The sequence below is a fragment of the Embiotoca jacksoni genome, unplaced genomic scaffold (genome assembly GCF_022577435.1).
Source record: "Embiotoca jacksoni isolate LCO1_2020_lvr unplaced genomic scaffold, fEmbJac1.0.p SCAF_1, whole genome shotgun sequence".
Taxonomy (NCBI): domain Eukaryota; kingdom Metazoa; phylum Chordata; class Actinopteri; family Embiotocidae; genus Embiotoca; species Embiotoca jacksoni.
The window spans coordinates 14309034-14329830 of NW_027185229.1; the positions used below are offsets into that span (position 1 = coordinate 14309034).

Consider the following 20797-nt stretch of genomic DNA (forward strand, 5'->3'; position numbering starts at 1 on the left):
GGGAGCGGGGGGGGGGGGGTATTTTCATGCTTCAGTGCTATTTCATGTCTCGGAAGCTAAAAGTACAAAATAATTGTCAGGATGTGGTGTATCCGTTGCAAAAACACGACGGCTCCATTTCTGGAAGATTGCCGAGCTCGTCACGTTCACCAAAGTGGCCGCCCGGCAATCTGTGATTATCATGGACGCAGCTTTTGTTGCGCTTCGTTTCAGCTGCTTCAAATTTAGGAGGAGATGCAGGTGAAAAGTGTAAGAACGACGTCACTGTCTATTTACTCTTTGTTTTAAGAGTTTATTCTCTGAAGTTTTGATTTAACAGAAAGAATTTAGTTTTGTTTTGCTGCAGTTTTTCAAATCTCACTCTGGCCTGGACAAGGAGTTTTATTGTATTTCAAAATTCTCCTCAGTGTCTCTTACCCATCGAGCCCAAGGTTGATCATTAGGGCCTCACAGTAGCACATTTGTGACATGCAACGCTTATTAAGTAAAGATGTAAGTAGTTCTGTAAATAGTTTAGATTGAGGGTCTCGGATATTTTCATATTTAAAATATACAACATATAGGCTATATATATTTTTTTTCTTTAACTCTTATCTTTTATTTCAAAGCAATTACATCCAGGTGGGAGAACATTTGGATATACAAGTAGTCATCGTGCAAAAAGAAGGATTTAAAAAAAAACAAAAAAAAACACATGTACAAAACAAAAATATAATCTCTGCCTAATTTTCTTTTGACTTCCAGTCTATTTAGATTTTTAGGGGGAGCAAATTTAACTATATTTTCTACATGTTCTTAACTACTACCTTATAAACCCTTATATGCAATACGGATTAATGAAGCTATGAATCCAAAAGCATCATACAAAGGGAGCATTTTACTGCACAATGATCACTTTTACTTTTGATAGGCTACTTTAAGGAGGCTACATGTATAATACTTACATACTTGTACTTAAGGGGTTTTAAATGCAGGACTGTCACTTGTACTTCGGTGCAGTAGTACTCCAGTGTATTGTTAAGGCTTTCAGCAGTTAATACTTTAACTTTGACACATTTATGGGCCTGAATACCTTGCAATTTTTTTTATATATATAAATAACGTCATGTGTTGTCATAAATAGGCATTAATAATGAATTGGTAGCACACGTTACCGTTTATGTTCCTCTTCGGTCCACTTCGGCTCCTGCTGGGTGTCCTAACTACCTTCATTTAACGCCAACACAGCTGAAATTCGCCTTGGAAGAGTTGCATGCGTCGGTCAAACTTACCTCAGGTAAAATAATAAAAAAAATCCCTTCAACTTAACTGGAAGTACGTGCCGTAGAGGAGGGCTGAAGTAAGTCAGGCTGTCACATAAACGTCAACCTATATGATTTTAATAAGTTGCAACGCGTCGCCATGGCAACCTCCCCCTCCCCAGTTCCGGCTGGAACTGTCGGAATCCAAACGAAAAAAAAAAAAAAAAAAAAAAAACAGACGGAAGCTCGTTTGTTTTGTTTTTGTCAAAACGATTTATGGACATGAAAATCTCTAAATGCGACTTTTAGCCTTACTACTGCATATGGACTGATAAAAAAACAACAACAACAACAACAACAACAAAAAACAATAAGCAGATCACATCAGTTTATTAAATGAAAAAAAAAAAAAAAAAAAAAAACATCAGAACTGAGTAAAATGCAAGTGCGAGTTATATCATTTGTAATGGTAAATTGATTGCCTAGTTACAAATAGGCTAAATGAATACACGATAGCGTATCATTTCCATAGATGTTCTCTGTTTTCTGCATCTCCCTATTACTATTTTAAGAGGCCCCTGAGCAAAACTTTGATGTGGGCTTTTAGATTCTTCACAAAGACGAGAATGCATTAATTCCCATGGATGAGGCTGGTTAATTATTTGCCAATAGTGTGCAAACTGTGGCTACTCTTGAGGAATCTAAAATGTGAGATTACAGGACATACGGAACATAAATATGAGATGACAGAACATATGTGATTTTTTTGAAAGACCGCCTGCAATGAAAGTCCAAGATTTCAACCTTGTTAACATGTCCATGTGTTGTTTTTACATGCCACACGTCATGGGCCGAATAAGAAGTCAACAGTTCAGCTGTGGAACAGCAACGACGGTCTCAAGAAACACATGTTCAGACAATCGGGGTTTCATACGTTCGTTATGTTCGTGTGAAATTTTGACAAAAAGACATGCATTTTTATTGGTTCAATTTTAGGGGATTTTAACATATTTGATGAATACATGAAACCCTATGTGTTATTTAATATTTGATGTCTTCAGATATTATTTACATCGTCAAAGATAGTGCAAATTAAGAAAAAAATGCTTCAGTGAATAGGTCCAAAGCTTTAGCATTGTATTTTACGCCTATAGGAAGACTGATGATCAACAAGCTTGCATGCAAGATGTGGATTTATGTCAGCATTTCAGATAAAGACTAACTGCAAAAACTACTGTATAAAACAGAACAGGATATCTGAAAGAGTGACAAGTGGACCATAGATGAAGATCACGTGCAAAAGCTTGAATGAGCTTTAATGAAACAGAAGAGGATGAACAAAGCAAGGTTTAACTTTCGCTAAACCTGTCCCGCAAGCATGCGTTTTACCCTACAAAAAGTCCCTGCTGCTCAAATTCCTCAACATAGTCTACCTCTCCGGCACTGGCCTATTAGTCTCTTGGGCATCTTACGTCTTAACAAGGTCTAACCCAAGTGAACGACCAAAGTTTATACACCTGGTGGCAATTATGGCAGCCCGTGCAAACGGCAGACTCTTATAGTAGGCCTACATGTAGGTTACTCCTGGTTGGGACCCCTGCTTGTGGATTTTGGGGGCAGAGCTAAATTCAAATCTGCTCTGTCTGAACACACGCCTCATTTCAGCCCCGCCAGTCTGCTCCAGGTTTGTGCTCAGGGCCAGAACAGAAACACACACGGGATGCTGCAAGAAGGAACAAAGTAACTCTTTTCACTTTGTGTAAATATGATGTTGCTCTATAGAAATGATGGATGCAATAGACTCCATTGATCCATACAGCCGACCAGCGCGCAGGACACAATGGATAGTCAGCACTCTGGCTTACCATTACGGACTGGACCGGGGAGTGGAGAACGAAATTATAGTTTTGGCCACCGGGTTGGATCAATATCTTCAGGAGATTTTCCATCATATGGACTATCAAGGGGGAGGCAAAATCCCCGTGGAGGACTTTAACATCTTGTGTGAAGTTTTAGGTCTGAACAAAGACTCGGAGGACACAGAATGCGCCGGTGTTTTAGACGGCGAGATCACCTTCAGACACTTTCACGCTAAACTGTGCGGATACTTCAGCACCAAGGCGGGGTGTCAGTATGAGAACGGCCGGCTGCTGGTCGGGAAGGACAGCGAGCACATAGAGACTCAGATCCGCCTGAGGAGCCCTCTGAAGCGGCGAGAGAGGCTGCTGTCGGTGGGGGTGAGCGGTGGCTCTTCTCCCTCCCCGGAGGGACGGCACGCCTCCGGCTGCAGGCTCGGCTCCTGCACCAGGGAGTGCTACGAGGAGATCGTGGCCCTGGAGGAGGCAGAGGACCGGCTAGCCAAACTGGAAGACGAAAATGCAAGTTTGAGGGAGCTGATCGAGGACATGCGAGCCGCACTTCAGAGCAGTGATGCCCGCTGTTTGGCTCTGCAGGTGAGCGCACTGAAGTTTTGAATATGATTCTGTCCATTCATTTATGTAGCTTGATAGTAATAGCATTCAGTCGTATCACAGAAGCCTCTGAAAATGCACAATAGCAGTCCTTGTGTTAAGGAACAGGGGCTCCTCTCACAAACCTTAAAGGGATGGGGGCCCCCAACCCCTGCCACCAGCACCTAGAAGTTGATACTAATGACTGACATATAGGCCCCTAAAATAATAAGGAATGATCTATAAACATTAATAAAGCCATTACTGACAAGTTACAAACCTTTTGTTCACGCTTCCAAAGAGATAGCTACCAGTTTCTGAGATAGAACCACCCAGGCAACCATGGGCATCTGCCCAGGAGCCCCTGACCCCGAAGAACCCTAAAAGCTACAGATTCATTGCCTTTCACTGTTTTTGGCATTTTCTTTAAATGTTAACTAGCCTATTTACTCAATAATATAGAAGTTGAGTCATGCATTATTAGTTAATTATCTAGCGCTGTGGTGTGGAGGGGCCCTCTGGGAACCTTAAGTAAGACTATTGCACCAAGTAAAACATATTAGGTATTGTTTCAGCTTAGGTGGCCAAGCTGCAAAGGGGTTAATGGGAACTTGGCAGAGTATATATTTATACGGCAGGTGGAGGTCATGGGACGCCTCTCAGCAGGTTAATCCACCAGGGTCAAACAACACCAACCCTTATTAACAATTAAGAAAGGGTGCACTATTTGAATTTGTATACCCAAACCTGTGACCGTTTTTTTTTTTATGATTTTATTAACATTAACAGTAGAGGAATTAATGGTCTGTTAGAAACTTAGAATTCCAATATCCTTGACTAATGACTTATAACTGCTGATTGGATGTCTTAGTGTAAGAGTTTACAATCGAGTCACAAAACTGACTCACCAGCAAGACATATTTTTCACTGCGTGATGACCCAGAAGTTGTTATTTTTATTGACTTCTAAGTAACCTATTAATGAAGCTATTGGTTAGAACTTCTACAAACTACAAATTCTATCAAAGGATTTAACTTATTAATATTTTATTTATTAGACAATATCTTGAATAGCTCCCTCAGGTCACCCGTTCCTCTCCTCTTCAGGTGGGACTGTGGAAAAGCCACTCCAAACACAAACCAGAAGAAGGATGTTTTGTTGCCAGCCAGAAACAAGCTACCCAGAAAAGTACAGACAACACCAGCATGAAAAGCAGCACCTACAGCAACCTGAAGAGCCTACAGAGCATTATCAATGAGATAGAACTGCTGCGTAGCTCAAGAGACCGGCAGGTGGAGGAAGCCATGCTGTGTAATCAGAGACTGGAGCAGGAACTGTGGAACTCTAAAGAGACTGTGGCTGCAGTGGAGGACTGCAACCGGGTTCTGAAAAGGGAACAGGTGGGCATGAGGAGGAAGGTGGAGGAGGCCAGGCAGGCGCTGCTCAGTGGACTAGGTAAAGTGAAGGAACTGGAAACCAAGGCCAGCCATGTGCCAGCGCTGCAGAGACACATCGTCCAGCTGGAATCAGAGCTCCTCTACTACAGGTAAAAATACATGGATCTCCCATTCACATGTAGTATGTTAGCATCAACAAACACTGCTTTTTAAAAGGTCCCATGTTGTATAAATTAAGATTTGGATTATAAAATAAGTCTGGGTGTAATATTACAACTTTGAAAGTGTCAAAACGCTCATTCCAAAGAAAAAGCCATACAGCCTGTATTCAGCAGCTGTGCCTTTTTTGACTTTTGTAAGTTTGTGATGTCACAAACTCACACTTATGTCATATGTCCACCCTCAGCACAGCCCATTGTCCAACCTTTTATCCGAAAGAAAAGACAGAACAGTCATTCCATCGTGGTGATAGCAGGCCACCACACCTGTGATTGGTCTGGGCGTGTGTCACTCAGAAAAGAGTCAGCCAATCAGAAGAGAGGGTCATTTATTTTAGTGTGTCTTAAAGACATAGACATAAAACAACCCGTAGAGCAGACAGAAGCAAAGGAGGTGATGTTAAACTATATTGAGATGTTTTTTGATACTTAAAACCACAAACATAACTTTGTATTGGTTATCAAGTCACCTAAACAACAACAACACCAGAAACATGTGACCTATGGGACCTAATGTTTAGTACAGTATTGCTACAGCTCAGAGTTTTGTTAAGACTGCTTCCTAGGCAGCCATTAAACCATCTTGACTGAATTGCCATTTTGTTTGAACATTGTGTTAAATCAATCTTGCCCTGTTTGCATCTGTGTTTGCTTGCTGTGGTCTGACTCTGGATGTAGAATGTTGCTCTAAACCTACCAATGGCTGACTATTTCAATACGTTTTCCTCCCCTGCTGCTATCTACGTATTATTTTTAAAATCCCTATTGCGACCAGAAACAACAATAACAAGACAACAGCTAGAAACTTACATGCTGTAAATGCCTTTTTCAACAGCTTAACTGGAACCGTGTACGATCATTTTGTAACTTTCCAAAACCAATAATCCAACAGTCTCGTGCGGCTTTATGCAGCAATTACCCCAGTGTTTGGGGGCGTGAAAGTAGGCAAGATTGGAACTTTTGTCAAGCTTTCCTTCTCACTCTTGATCATTTTCAACCGCTTCCATCCCTTCTGGACCTTTAATTTCATTGATAAGTTGTCTCTGACACTACCATTTGAACAAGAAACTGAATTTTTGGAGAGAGATTGAGGAAGTGTCACCATTGTGTACAGGTATAAAGGTTTTCTTGTTTAAGACATACTGGAAGAAAAGGCCAACGATAATAGTGAAGTCATCGCACTGGTTGAAAAAGGTCCAATCATCTGGGAAACTCTGAGCAAAACAAGTGTTTGGCCGTTAACCATGTCATGAGAAACAAGGGCTTGTTTTGGAAGGTTATGGTAAGCGGGGGGCTTTTGTGGTTAGAATCAACCATAATGAATTATAATTCCCCCAACAGTAGAATAAAATGACTCTGTTTACCTCTGGCCTCATGCCTGGAAAGCTCTGCCATGCTATTTATGAAGGCTTGATGTGGTTTAACTATTCCAATTTTCATCCTTGTTGTGTTTTAGTTTATTGAAATAGCTTCGTGTGTGGCAGACCGGTCCTGCTTGAGCTCCGCTACTGTTGGGAACCCTTCATTTTGGTGGAAGTAAGGGTGTAATTGGACTTTTAAAGTACAAAGCCATCGGTTCAATGTTTATCTCTGTGTCTGTTGTGTGTGCTTCAACCATATAATCAGTGTCTGCAAGTCTGGCTTTCTTAGATAGCAGATGTCTCTAAATGCTTATAGCGTCTGCGTAATTTGGAGTCTAAAAGTCAATTATGGACAACCAGAAAATTCCTCAATACAACCTGCATATAGGTGATTCTCCAAAAACTCATTTAGCAATAACAGTTTTTTAGCCCTTAACTCCAATAATCTATCCAGACTGTGTTTCAGTCTTTTCACTGCCCCTCCATTGATGCCCTAGTGGCAAATAATTCAACACCACAAAGGCAAGAGAGCGCTCCACTGAGTGAGGACCTCAACAGACTGAATGTTCTCATCAATCTCCGCTCACTTCTTTCACTGCTCCCAAATGAACAATACCACATAGGCACCCCCGTCCTATGGATCTTAGCAACCAAGCCCCATGAATACTCCCACAGAAACCCTCAAAGCTTGCTAAATCACAGCCCACTCAATGACACTGTTAGAGGGGAAGGTGCTAGGTGAGAGTTGATGCACTAGCTTTTTACCCCCTCTTAAGTCTTGCTCTAAAATAGTGTGACTCTGAGTTACCTTAGAAGGAAGTCATTACTCTTTCAACGTGCTGTCTCAGCGTCAACTGTATGATGTGCATATAGGAGTTTAGCGATGCAGCGGTATGTCAAGGGATTTGTTGAAATGATCGACCGTAACTTTATCCCTGCGGCTTAATTCTAAACTGCTGTGACAAGTAATGAGATTAACTCAGATGCTGCTGGATCTCAGAGATCCTTAGTTACAGGTTGCAGGGTGGGTGAGAACTGGCACTGCTACTCCTGTTGATTCAACAGTGATAGTTCAGTGATAATATAAGTGGAAAAAGACAATAGATAAGCATCTGTAAGATGGTGAAGGCCTCTAGTGTGAGCCATGACCCAACAGGATAGCAACTCACTTTTCTACCCGGAACATTTAAAGAAATAGTTCAGCACTTTGGGAAACACACTTATTTGCTTTCTTGCCAAACGTTAGATGAGAAGGCTGATATTATTCTTTCTATCTCTTGGGAGTTTAAAAAAACAACAACAATAGCATACATGTTGAGATGCATCTATGTCGCTACCTTATTGCAGCAGGATTCTGGCCAGTTGAAATAGTAGAGAATAACAACTTCTGAGCTCCTGTTATTTGTTAATTAAAGAAATGCCAAAACCAAGCCACTGGAGATAATATTTCACAGGGGAAAAGTTATCTGACTGTACTATTTTACAGTACTGAACATGTTGAATATCTTTCCATAGTCTAAACTAACATGAAGCGTCTTTTGATATCCATGCATTTATACACGCGGTCAATGCAAGCAAACCCACTATTAATCAAGTGAAGATACAAGTGAATATTTTGGTGAAATTCTTTTCTTCCAATGTAAAACTGTTTTTAAACATATCTATGAGATTAAGGCTAAATTAGTTGCATATGGTGCAGTTTTCTTGTAGAAATATGCTGCTCCGGGGAGATTTACTGTCTATCATTTATGCAACTAGCGTGACTTAAATGGTTTCACAAACTTATTTGACTTGAAATCAAATTAAATACAGAACTGAAAAACATCTGTGACCTTTGAACTTTACTGTGTGTTAATGCAGCACAAGGGGTGCAAACAGAGGGAATCTGGAACTCCCCTAAAGTAGCAAAGCCACACATTAAATCTTGTTTGCTTAATCTGCACAAAATGTCTGTAATAATTAGTGAGGTTTTTTTTTTGTTTTTACCTTTGCACAGAGAAAGCTAGCTGTTCCCCCCTGATTCTGGTCGATATGTTATGCCAAGCTGGGTAACCAACCTTTCTCGGTAACTTTGCATGCCTTCATGAGAGTTGTACCAGTCTCCTCAGTCGAACTCTTTGCAATGAAGCCATTAAGCATTTTTCCAGAAATACGGTACTTTCCTATGTGATTTTAGTCTGGATTGACTTTTCTGTTTTTTTTTAGCTTTCGGTAATGTTAAATTTGTTCATCAAGGAAATCCCCTTAAACATTCCATCAACATGCCAGCAGAGGTCCGTTTCAAAAAAGATGTGATCATCGGTATTAAACTTAAGCTGTGTGGGTGTTGTTGCATAACATGTCTGTGATTTCTTTGGATTGAATGTGAGAACAGAAGATGCAGAGAGCCAGATGGGAGCCACACCTTCAACGGAAGTAAATCAGCACAGGAAAGTCTTATGTAGCTGTGATCATCTGACACGGTTCCTTTTATGTTCTGTTTTCCTTTTTAGCTCCAGACGTTAAAGGGGATCTAAATCAGTCACTGTAGACTATAGAGCTCTGTGGGCCACAGGGATGAGACAATAGCAAGTGAGAACAGCGGGAGGAACAAAAAGAGATGAGGGGGAGGAAAAACTACCATCTGGAGGAAGAAGCAAACACTCAACTGTTTGTTTATGAAATGACAGACATGTTGTGCCAGGCGAGAGATGAATTGCTGCATTCATCCGCACCTTCTTTTTGTGCCCCCCCCCCCAAAAAAAAAAAAAAAAACACAGAGCGGAAATCAGAAATCCTTCAATAAAAGTGCACTTTGTTTCTTCTAGAACTTCTTCAGTTATTATCCCCTTGATTCTAGGTGTCTTACTTTATAAAGTCCGGGGATGTCTGGAGAGCATACCCAAGCACATGTATCCAACGTGTGCAAGTTTAAAACTTTGCATTTTAAAGGCATGCCTGCAGACTTCTTCTCTGTATGCCTCTAACCCCTAGCCCTCTGAAGGCAGGCCCCATGGGAGGCATAATCTCCCGGCCTTTTCATGCTCCCTGCATGGTGCCTGAAAGCAGAGGGGAGAGGAGGGTCTAGCAGACCATTTATCTGCCTCGGCGCAAGAGCTGCAGCATTGTGTGGAGCAGGTGCTGCCATGGCATTCCTACCCTTTAAATAATGGGGAAAGGACACACTCAAGGGACGTCTGGGACCCGTGGCATTCTGCTGCTGCTGCTGCCTTTCTGTTGTTCTTGAACGGCCTTCAAAAACCCACACTGCCAACTGGGCTCATATTCACATTGAACTGCTGCCCCGCTCTCCCTCTCTCTGGTTTTGAGGTATGCTGACATCAGCAGAAATACGTCACACACAAAATATCTTATAAACTTATACCACCCACCCTCGTTTTCTCCCCGCTATATTTCTCTCCACTTTTAATACCCTTGTTTGTTTGACTTTGGGGGTTTCTTTGCACTTTGCTTGCAAGGGAAGGCTTAACCACCGTCTGTAAGTGTTACATGAATTGGTTTTTGGATTAAGTCCTCAGCTAGTGCTAAACAATAATCACGTCCACGAAGCTGCTTTATCTGTATCCGAGGAACCGCTGCATTGTACGAGTGTGATCCAAGAGCGCTTGATTAATAACCGTCAGCTATGTAAACAAGACCTCTTGTCTTGCTGCAGGGCACCGACAAGCGGCGAACTTCAAGTTCAAGCTCAGGTTTACAGCATGACCACATTTATAACCTTTGCAGAGAAAGGAGACTGTCATTGACCGATGACACCTGAAAGAGGAAACTGCTCTTGTGGGATAGGAGGAGGGGGAAACGCTGATGGGGAGGGGAGGGGGTGTTGATGGAAAGTTCACTTAAGTGCCACACTGTGATAAACACAGAGAGGACTCTGGGTGTCCTGGCTCTAACAACAAACAGCTGGACTACCCCCCACAAGCCTAAAGCATGGCTTGTAAGTTTTACTAATAGAATACAGCATCCTATTAATTAGACATGCCTTGACATAGCACATAGCAGTCTTCACGTCTATTTCTGTTTGTGTCTTTAGGAAAACAGTGATAATTAGGCTACATTATAACGGCTCAAAAAAGGCTTCTATAACTATACCACCAGAGTATTTTCACTGTCAAGATCTTAGATGTCAAACCAATAATATAATCTAAAAATTATGAGGTGAAGTAGGTTTGGCACATTTCCTTTCCTCCTTTAATTTCCTTTATTCAATTCAGACTTTTTTGTTATTCTGTGCTCATGCCAAGTCTTAATTTAATTTTGGCCAGAGATCATATGAAAAGTTCCTTTGATACAGGAATATGATAAAAGAGAGTGAAAAGAGATCTTAAATTGTATAACCTATCTATTTAATCTACTTGTGTGCTACTTCCTCCAAAAAAAAAATGAGGTCTGTTTTTAAGTTTCCTGCAGATCTGTACGTCTAATCTGTGCCTTGATTCTCCATCTGATTTATATCATGGCCAAAAAGTTGGTGTCTGTGTTCTTTTTATTTTGAAAGGGGAGAAATGATCACTGTTCTAAACGACCCACAGGCCTGAAAAGTGTAATGTTTTATTCAATAGATGCCTAACAACAATATAAAAAGATGGAAGTAGGCTCCGTGATGTCACCCATAGCTTCCCTGAAAAGTGTTTTGGAAGCTTAGTGTGGATGACTTCGACTGTTGCCATCTTGGCAGTGCACGACTCCGCTTAACTACCGGCTACTTCAAAAATGGGCAAAGAGGTGGTGCATTGACAGAGCTGCGGTGGGCTGAATGAGGCCTGAAGCCAGTGGAGAGGAGTCTTTGTCTGGATGGCTCTCATTGATAGTCTACGGCTGGAACATGTTGGCAACTAGCCAACCGTGGTGGTACCCACCTGTAAAATTTGCCCCACCGTTAATTAATTAATTTGTTTTTATTCTCCCCTGGGAAATAAGGGTTTGACTCGCTTTCAGAGCCAGCCTCAAGTGGCCAGTCGGCGAACTGCAGTTTTTGGCACGTCTGCATCGGCTTCCTTTTTTAGCCCGAAGGTTGCCATTTGCAATACAAAATATTGATTATTGATTGATTGATTGAGCTTTAAGATGCTTTTTTGTGTCAGAGAAAAATAACTAACTCTTGAGCTGCCAAATTCTGTGCACTTTCTGTTGTTTAGTTCTGGGAAAGTAATACGGACTGGGTTTATCAGTTTTCTGCTGAAACAACCGGCAACAACATTTAATTCACAGAACAACAGCAGTAACGTTGTGGGCTACGGAACCAAAACAAACAGCTGAAAGATGCTAAAAGGCTCTTGAGAATTTTCTGTGGCATTTGTCGTTCTGACTCTTTTCATATAAAAATGATGATAAGTGCTGCGGGTGGCACAGTGGTGTAGTGGTGAGCATTGTTGCCTCACAGCAAAAATGTTCCGGGTTTGAATCCGGGCATGGGGCCTTTCTGTGTAGAGTTTGCATGTTCTCCCTGTGCCTGCATGGGTTCTCTCTGGGTACTAAGGCTTCCTCCCACCATCCAAAAACATGCACCTCAGGTTAATCGGTGGTTCTACAAATTGCTCTAAGGTGTGAATGGTCTTTGTTTCCATCTGTCTCTGTGTTGCCCTGTGATAGACTTGGCAACCTGTCCAGGGTGAACCCTGCCTTTGTCCAAAGTGAGCTGGGATAGGCTCCAGCCCCCCCCCCCCCCCGTGACCCTGTTCAGGATAAAGTGGGTATAGATAATGGATGGATAAGTACTGTTTAAGTTGTTTTTATTTTGCACACAAATTGGGGAGGGGGAGGGGGGGTGAGATGAGCCATTTTTTTTAATTTATTTTTTTTACTTTTGCTGTCCTTGAGGTATAAGGAAACATTAAGTAAAATCAAAACATGTACTGTTATTTCAGAATGTCTGCTGCCAAATGAAATTATCAGAAAAATATGTAGAAATGCAGAACATGTTTTATTTTTTAACTCATGAATATTTACTGTCTGCGGTGTATTTTACCGCATCTCTCTCTGTCAGCAAAATAAGTAAATGAACAGACAAGTTCGTTTTGGCAGGTCCGACCCATCAGTGCTGGCACATTGGCAAGAACTGGGCCGCTCTCATGAAGCACTGATCAAATTTTGTCTATGTCTGCTGCATCCCCCAGTCTAACCACAATCCGGAATATCTGCCTGGACTACATTCAGGGTGTCTCCACTCATCCAGTTGGAATTCCCATAGTCAGCAACAAACACTTCAGGGTAGCTCATCATTATCAAAATACGTGACGGGAAACCTTCTTGAAACAGTATAAATCTCACGAGTTACTAGTTACTAGTTCTCATGTGGCAGTTGGAAGGTCATTTTTTTTAACTAGCCTAAAAAGTGAGGATGTCTCCCATGACACAGAGCCATATTTAACATCAATGCGTGTCAAAGGCCTGATCCAGAAGCTGTGGCCTTGCTACAGTTTTCACTGGACACAGGCTGCGGCCTCCCTCCAACCACTGTCAATTAAAGTGCAATTAGTCACACCGAAGCTTGCATTTGAAAAAGCCTTCTTCCAGCTCATTCCAGAGTCGAGCGTCTCCACAGCAACCAGCAAAGTTTTGTGTGTTCACGTCCATGTTGGTCCAACTGCAGCTGCTGGCCCTGGTGAACTAACTCCTTCTTTCCTCCACCCTGGCCCCCTCTGCAACTTAAACATGGCTCTCTGATTGATTGCCTGAAATCATACTGCAATTATTGACCCTCAGTGAAGTCAGTTGTTTCTCTGCAATGTTTGCACAAAGAAAGCTGAAGTAGTGCACAGAGTATAATGTTGTCTTACGGCATAGTCTGCCTCGTGCCGACAGGATATAAGAGCTGGTGGACTTTCCTCTTTTTTTCCAAGGATTCAGGCTGCTGAAAAACTTTTCGAGATTTTCTCTCTTCTTTTTTTTTTCTTCGGCAAGACATCATCATCTGGAAACACTTATTCTGTGATTTATGAAGGCCCCCTATCGGATTTCCCCCAACACAAAAGAGCAGACAGCAGAAGAAACCTAGAAAATTCAAACCATTACAGAACGATTGATCCGCCCAAACTGCAGCCTCAGGCTTTTTATCAGGAGCGACTATTTAAATGTGACACGGACATAAGGGAATACATAATATATATATATATATATATATATATATAAAATTCTTTTTCATCAGATAAAAAACATGTAACTGAAGTTAGAAAACTTTTTTGCTGCACTTAAAAGGTTTGCTTTTGCCCCACATCTTGCAAGAAAAGTCTTGCACACTAATAGCACCATTCTACCACTGACCCACTTTACTGTAAAAATGCCTTAAAGATACAGTGTCTGGCTTCAATTACCCCACCCAGATTTGGCATACAACATCACAGGCCTCTATAAAATTATCATGGCGGTTGTATGTGGCGTAATACACACTCCCTTGTGTTACACGATATGTTCTCTTTGATGCTGGCAATTGGTTTAGACTGAACTTTTCTCATCTGTGCAAATTTGAAGAGCTGTTTTAGCCCCTTTGGTCACTGTCAGTACATATCCTGAGATACTCAGAACAACACAGTCAACATTATCGTCAAACAGCTATACTGAACTTGCAGCGCTGTCTTTTAGGTCGGAAGTGTCCAAACTACAACTCCCAAGCAGTGCCAGGACCGAGCAGCAGCTGAGCGTTAGCAGCAGGCCGGGCCAGAGATGCTGCACAGACGCCCAACATGACCGCTGTTCTCCGACAGGACGCGCTGTAACGACACCTGACAAGAGTAAGACATAAGACTATAAGCACTACTTTGTGCTTTTCATGCATTGCTTGTCTCATACATTAGTCTTAGATCTAAGCATTTGATTTTCCAAAAAAGAAATACCACGCAACCTTTAAAGAGGTCATTTGATAACACTTACTCTGATTTTGAAGGTATTTCCAGAATGCCCAAAGACTCCTTTAACCCTTAAGGAGTAAAAAAAACAACAACAACAACAAAACAATATAATCTAGTGCACAAACTGTTTTATTTCTCAGATAGTAAAACACTTCAGAAAACTGACACAGTGCAGCTATGAATTACACTAATTCCATACCATTTCATTTATTATTTTCTTGATACATTTGATAACATCATCATTCTCAGTTTTGTGATGAGTTGTCCAAAATGACAGGGACGGGTTTTTACCCCACTAAAAATTGATTAAAACTCATATTTTATTTCCTGCACCATACTTGTGCTTGTGAATTGTTTTTCATCAACTACGGGAGTCTTTAAAGATTCTGAACATACCCTTAAAATCAGTGCTGTCAAATGACCTCGTAGGTTTTTCATTCATAGCTCTGAAACTTCCATGTCAAGTAAAACACAGAAAATAAAACTGGGGCTTTTGTAATGAATGCCAGTGATGAGGAGAATTACCACAGAATGAATGATTTAGTACACATACTTTAGAAGAGTTCCATCAAGTCCAATAAGACCCTGTGCATATGGTATCTGTTTAACACAACCATAGTTCTATTGACTATCCCGAACCCCACAAGGCAACATTTTTACTTTTCCAAAAGTGGCATATCCATACGCTCTTGTAAACCCATAAATGATGTACAGCTCAAAAATATCTGTTGCAACATAACTGTTACAGATGTGGATTCAGTGGGCTACCTTTGTCAAGGCCAGCTGACAAGAACTCACTTTTACAGTTAGCTGCAACTAATAATTGTTTGAAATATCAATTAGAATCTGCCAAAGATTTTGTATGATTAAACAAATATCAGAGAATCACTTGTCACATTTAAGTCACATTTAACGCCCGTACAAATCGGCCAACTGTCCAGACCATATAGATTTTAAGTTTACTAAAAAACTGAGAAAATCGTCAACTGATCTATTGAATTGGTTTATTGTTTCAGCCTCAAGTCTTTTTTCTTATTCTACACCTCTGGCTACCACCCGCTGATTGCAATAATGATGATTCCAGTAGTGATGATGGTTTGTTTAATTGTGTAGTGGAGGAGCAGCTGTTTCGGTCAGTGGAGGGCCAGGCAGCCTCAGATGAAGAAGAGGACAAGTGGACCGGGGATCAACAGAGGCAGGTGGACGAGGTGAAGAGGATCTTAACCAGGCTGTCGTGCTGTGGGGAAAGGTACAGCACATCCATATCATCACTATATCTTTAAATTTACATTGTGCAACCCAAAACATATTTGTGATATAGGCCTACTTCCATATGCTGTTTGTATGAACACAGGAAATAAAAGGTTGCCACAGTGTCTTCGGCACTTATATGCAGCGCAGCCTCATTTACTTTCCACATATAATGTTGAATCAAGCAAATTGGAATGTGGGACGAGATAAAGTATGTGATAAATAATTGAAAGACTGTATACTAGCCTTTTTTTTTTTACCACTCAGGGGCAGAAGAACTCCTGACATTATTACGCTTATAAAGTTGCTGTGGCTACACTTTAGCAAGTTGCCTGTTTACCATAGACTAGGTCTGAAAAGTGAAGCCAATGTAGAATTGCCTTTAAGTGCAATACCACTGGGTGCCATTAGGGGCTGGCTCCAAAAAACCTCTGGCTTCAATAGACTCCTGTTAAAAAATGTCATGAAATACAAAGTCAGTGAATTATTTTTCACAAGTCATTACGGTGTTATTTGCTAAATTCCCTTTTTGTGATTGGCGTTGTGGTGGTAGGCTTTGGGCCACGTCTGGCTTGATTGACATGCCCGGGGTGCAATCAGGTTTAACCTACATAATAACCTACATATATTCATTTGATTTATTGTCATAAAAGTTACTAGTACATGTAGCTTTAAGGTTAACTTCTTATTTTGTGTGGGTTCCTCTATGCCAAAGTGTATTTAAATTTTGTACGAGTACTGTGGAATCTGCCACTAATAGAGGTGCAGTTTCAGAAATAAAAGTAAATTTCTACAAAAGACAAACGTATCTTATTTCCATAACCGCTCATCCTTTGACAACCACACTTTTAGATTCACACCTACAGGCAAAGAAAGCATCAAATGTGGTAGTTTTATTTTAAAGTCTGGAGGATTAACAACTAAAACCGAGACATGTTTTTGATGACTGATCCAAAGCACACTTGGAAACATCAAAAAATGATGACACGAAGAAGAAATTAAGAAAGACTAACACTCGGTAAACCACCGTTTCTCTGATCATTCCCCCAACATTTATCCAATTGTGATGTAATTTGCCAGCTACTGTTGCTCTCGGCCTGATGAACTTTATACCTTCTGGTATTTCTTCTCGAGCAGGTGCGAAGACAAGGCATTCAAGAAGCTGATTTCTAATTTCGGGAGCTCGAGAAGCAAAGAGAGCTGCAGTGCTGTTGTGGAGCTCCTGGAAAGGGTGACCAGGTTGCATAAACAGCTGGAGCTGAAGGAAAGCCAAGCGAAGATAGACATGGACCAGGTACAAACCCCCATAGACCTCCATCACACCAGGGTGGGCTTCAGAAGCGTCCTCTGTCCTGTTCCGCTGGATGCATTTATATGAAAATGTTCTCTCTGGACAATGTTCTGCCTCGCTCCACATCCAGAGTCATTTTGTGGCTGTGTGCGCAGTGTTGAACTAGATTAGAGAGGACTGGTGAAGGTTGTTATGAAAATGGAGGGCTTCAAAGGCAAAACCACAGCTAATGGTATGATCCTGAAGCTTCCACCTAACCAAACCACCAGCATCGGCTACACAGCCTCCCTCTGTGTGTGTGTGTGTGTGTGTGTGTGTGTGTGTGTGTGTGTGTGTGTGTGTGTGTGTGTGTGTGTGTGTGTGTGTGTGTGTTTGCAGCTGTTTCTCACTGGAGCTGACCCCAAAAACACTCCCCCCATGTTGCCACATGACACTAAGAAATATCCTGAATTAAAGCTCTCCAGTTACAGTCGAGTAGTATTTTCACAACACAGGAAGACAGGCAGAAGGGGAACTGTGATGTAATGCGTTCCCAGAGCATCTGAGCGCTCAGAGAGGAAAAGTTAAAACCAAACAAAGTCCTGACTGTGAGGCTTTGTTTATGCGCAGGATGTGTGGAGTGAGACCTTTGTCCTTCAAATATGCTATGACGTAAAGGTGCGCTGCGGGGATTTCCAACACTTCTGGCAGGCAAACGTTACAAAATGTGGCCTAAAACTCAATTTTAACCATAACATTTGACATGCATTTACACTGGGTATATTTATTTTTGTATTAAGATGTTCAGCAGGCCTACAAGGAGAAATGTTTACATTTTCAAAAGTTACATATTTTTCAAACCTGTCAAATTATGTGCAGCTCAAGAATATATATTGTCAAGTTGCTTAATGTGTTTTGGTCTATACTTTTAATGCATACTCAGATATATTCATGTTAGTTCATGTTAATGATGATTCAAAACAAAAGTTAGCCATGGAGTTTCATGCTGTAAGCAAACATTAAAAGGACGAATGAAATAAATGTTGCTATGCAGATGACACCCAGCTATGTTATAAAGACAATAAAGCCTGGATGACCTCTGTTTATTTTGACTCGCCAAATACACCGTCTAGCTGCTGTTTGCTACACAAACGTGTATTAATCTGCCGCTGAAAATAGTCCCCAACAAATACACCATTTCCTCCCATTTGAGCGACATTCTGCTAAATACTACATGGTTTAACTGTTTAAGGGGAATTACTAAACTGGCCCAAAATCTCCATTGCCGAGGCAAAACCAGTCTTTTACTTCTCATGTTACATAAAATTAAACCTTTTTCAGGCTAATGTTGACGTCTTCATAATGCTCGAGTACCTCGCTATGGTTTTAGGACATGTTTGCTGTGTAAATTTAACGATTCATTGAAAAATATTAGTCTCCCTTATATTTATACTGATGTTTTCAAAGACCAGATGTTAACGTAAGTTGAATCCTGACTGTATATACACCAGGCCAAAGGAAGTACCCGTCCTTTAGGTTTTGACTGTTTTGTGCCATGTCTTCCAGATGAAGGACTCGCTGATGCAGGAGCTGCAGCAGAAGGCCGAGGAGACGGAGCTACTTCAGATGGAGCTGCAGATGCTGGAGACAGAGAGGGTTCGTCTGTCGCTGGTGGAGGAGAAGCTTGTGGACATCCTGCAGCTCCTCCAGCAGCTCCGAGACCTGGTTAGTCACAGTTTCAGGTTATCCGCATTGTTGAGTTCAATTCCAAAACGATTTTGGAACTGAATAATCAAGGCTTTGTGTGGATATTCAACGTTGTTGTTTTTTTTTACCATTTAAAGGCCCAAACATGCTGTTTTGATTTTTAGCACAATGACAATTCCTGTTAACAGCAGGTTATCCATCATGTGAACTAAAATTTCAAAATAATGCAAATCATTTTGGGGGTTGGCAGTTGAGAGGAATCCACCCACGCTGCACTGGAAGGACTTTTTCTGGTCAGACATCAGAAAGGAAAACAAACTGAAAGATTGAATTAGCCTTGTTAATGGACAAACCTCCATATGGACAATAACCTAGTGATACTTTCAAATTAAGAGTCCACTTTGACCTGTTGAATCAGCAGACATGCCTTACCAATCAGATAAGACATAAAAAGGTTGGGTTTTTTTTCATTCTTTTGTGCTCATTCCTACAAGTGACAATAAGCAAATGAATATCTATCGTTGAACATGTGGGAAAGCTTTTGCGGTTAAAAGAGACCATTTGTCCATCAAAAAGCCTGTAAATTCTCGGAGAGTCTTCTGAAATTAGCTCTTTCTCATTTCAGAATGTCTCGCGGAGGTCTCTTGGGAAAATCTTGCTCAGCACTTTGGAGTCCTGCAGCGACCCGCAACATGGTTAGTGGCGCTCACATGCCCAATAAAATCAATACAAGTCCCGTAAAATGTGACAATGAAAATTTTGTTGCATACGGCGGGGAATTGAATTAACTTTATGTCGTATATAATGGGACTCAGACATCTGTTCTGTTTTTACGCAGGCAAAGCCCACATTCTGGAGGTGCTCAACGCTCTGTATCATGAACTGGCAGCTTGTGAGATTCTGTCTAGCGGTGGACCTTTGGAGCGTACACCGAGTCAGCAGTCTCTCAACGCCCTCCTCATCTCCTGCTAAACAAGACTGCCTCCTGCTGGGCCCAGAACGCTCAAGCATCTTTCTCGAGGACACTGACAGCTGAACAGTGTTTAAAAGTCGAGCCGATCGATGTGTATAGTGTATTATATTGTAGCGTATATACTCCTCATACCATATTATCTATAAAGGGATGTTAGTCTAGAATTATTGTATTCTTGCTTATCCATTTTTTTTTTCAAGAGCCTATTGTACATACCTTTTCACGAAACAGGAAGAATTTTTTTTAACATGAATTTTTCCAAAACAGAGTTCTTAATGTGAAAATGTTGAAATGAGCTCACATTTTAAAGGGGCGTAGAGTGCCTAGTAAAATTGATCGAGCTAGTCAAGCTGCCGGTCAACAGGTGAGCAACATCCCTGATAGAATTAATAGAAATGAACAGAAACCACTTATCAGTTCACAAGCCTGCATCAAATGGGTCGAAAGGGCAATGTTATTAAAAAAAAAGGCCTTTGCAAACTATATTGAGAGATGAAGCCTCTGTTTTGACCAACTCTGGAGACCAGTGTTTACTGTGGTGTTACTGTGCAACCCTCGGGATGCCTCGGTGTTGTTTCACATCGTATTCAGGAGGTCCTGTTGATGGAAAATATCCCGGAACCATCAACCAATTTGTATCTCATTATGTTGAGGCGCTCATTTGTCACTGGCCAATGCATCACGTCAACTAGACCAGTAATTGAAAAAATAAATACATTTTAAAAAGCAAATTTGTAAATATGGAAAGTACATTTGTTTCTGCATACCCACACTTGGTCGACATTTTTAGCTTTTTGACCATCGGCAAGCGGATGGATTATTGTTTCACCTCTAATCAGGCCATGATACTGTGCATTACAGCATGAATCATATTTTTCAGATACATTTCAATTTGTTCATATTCAGTGCACACCAAAGTTAGTCATGGAGTTCCACAAGAACTGGCACTAGGACTAGTACTTTTCACATTATACATGCCTCCTGTAGGGAATATAGGCTATTATGTGGAAGACATGCATAAATTCCCATTGCTATGCAGATGTCTCGTATTATGTCTTTATATTGGGACTATGAGACAGTGT

The 20797-nt window shown here is 41.1% G+C and overlaps 1 protein-coding gene across 1 annotated transcript; it reads left to right on the plus strand.

Annotated features, from left to right (window-relative positions):
* Positions 1-40: 40 nt before the first annotated feature.
* On the plus strand, positions 41-20437 carry efcc1 (EF-hand and coiled-coil domain containing 1). Its single transcript, XM_069178528.1, has 8 exons — positions 41-3694; positions 4798-5237; positions 14249-14397; positions 15628-15763; positions 16903-17059; positions 18602-18760; positions 19368-19437; positions 19581-20437. Exons 1-8 carry the CDS (start codon positions 3026-3028, stop codon positions 19712-19714), a joined length of 1914 nt encoding a protein of 637 aa, XP_069034629.1. The 5' UTR covers positions 41-3025; the 3' UTR covers positions 19715-20437.
* Positions 20438-20797: the final 360 nt, after the last annotated feature.

Bases quoted from the DNA above. Each gene is read 5' to 3' on its own strand.
- efcc1 (XM_069178528.1), top strand. From the start codon at position 3,026: ATGATGGATGCAATAGACTCCATTGATCCATACAGCCGACCAGCGCGC. The intron at 3,695-4,797 runs GTGAGCGCACTG...TCTCCTCTTCAG, and splicing joins CCCGCTGTTTGGCTCTGCAG to GTGGGACTGTGGAAAAGCCA. The intron at 15,764-16,902 runs GTACAGCACATC...CTTCTCGAGCAG, and splicing joins CTGTCGTGCTGTGGGGAAAG to GTGCGAAGACAAGGCATTCA.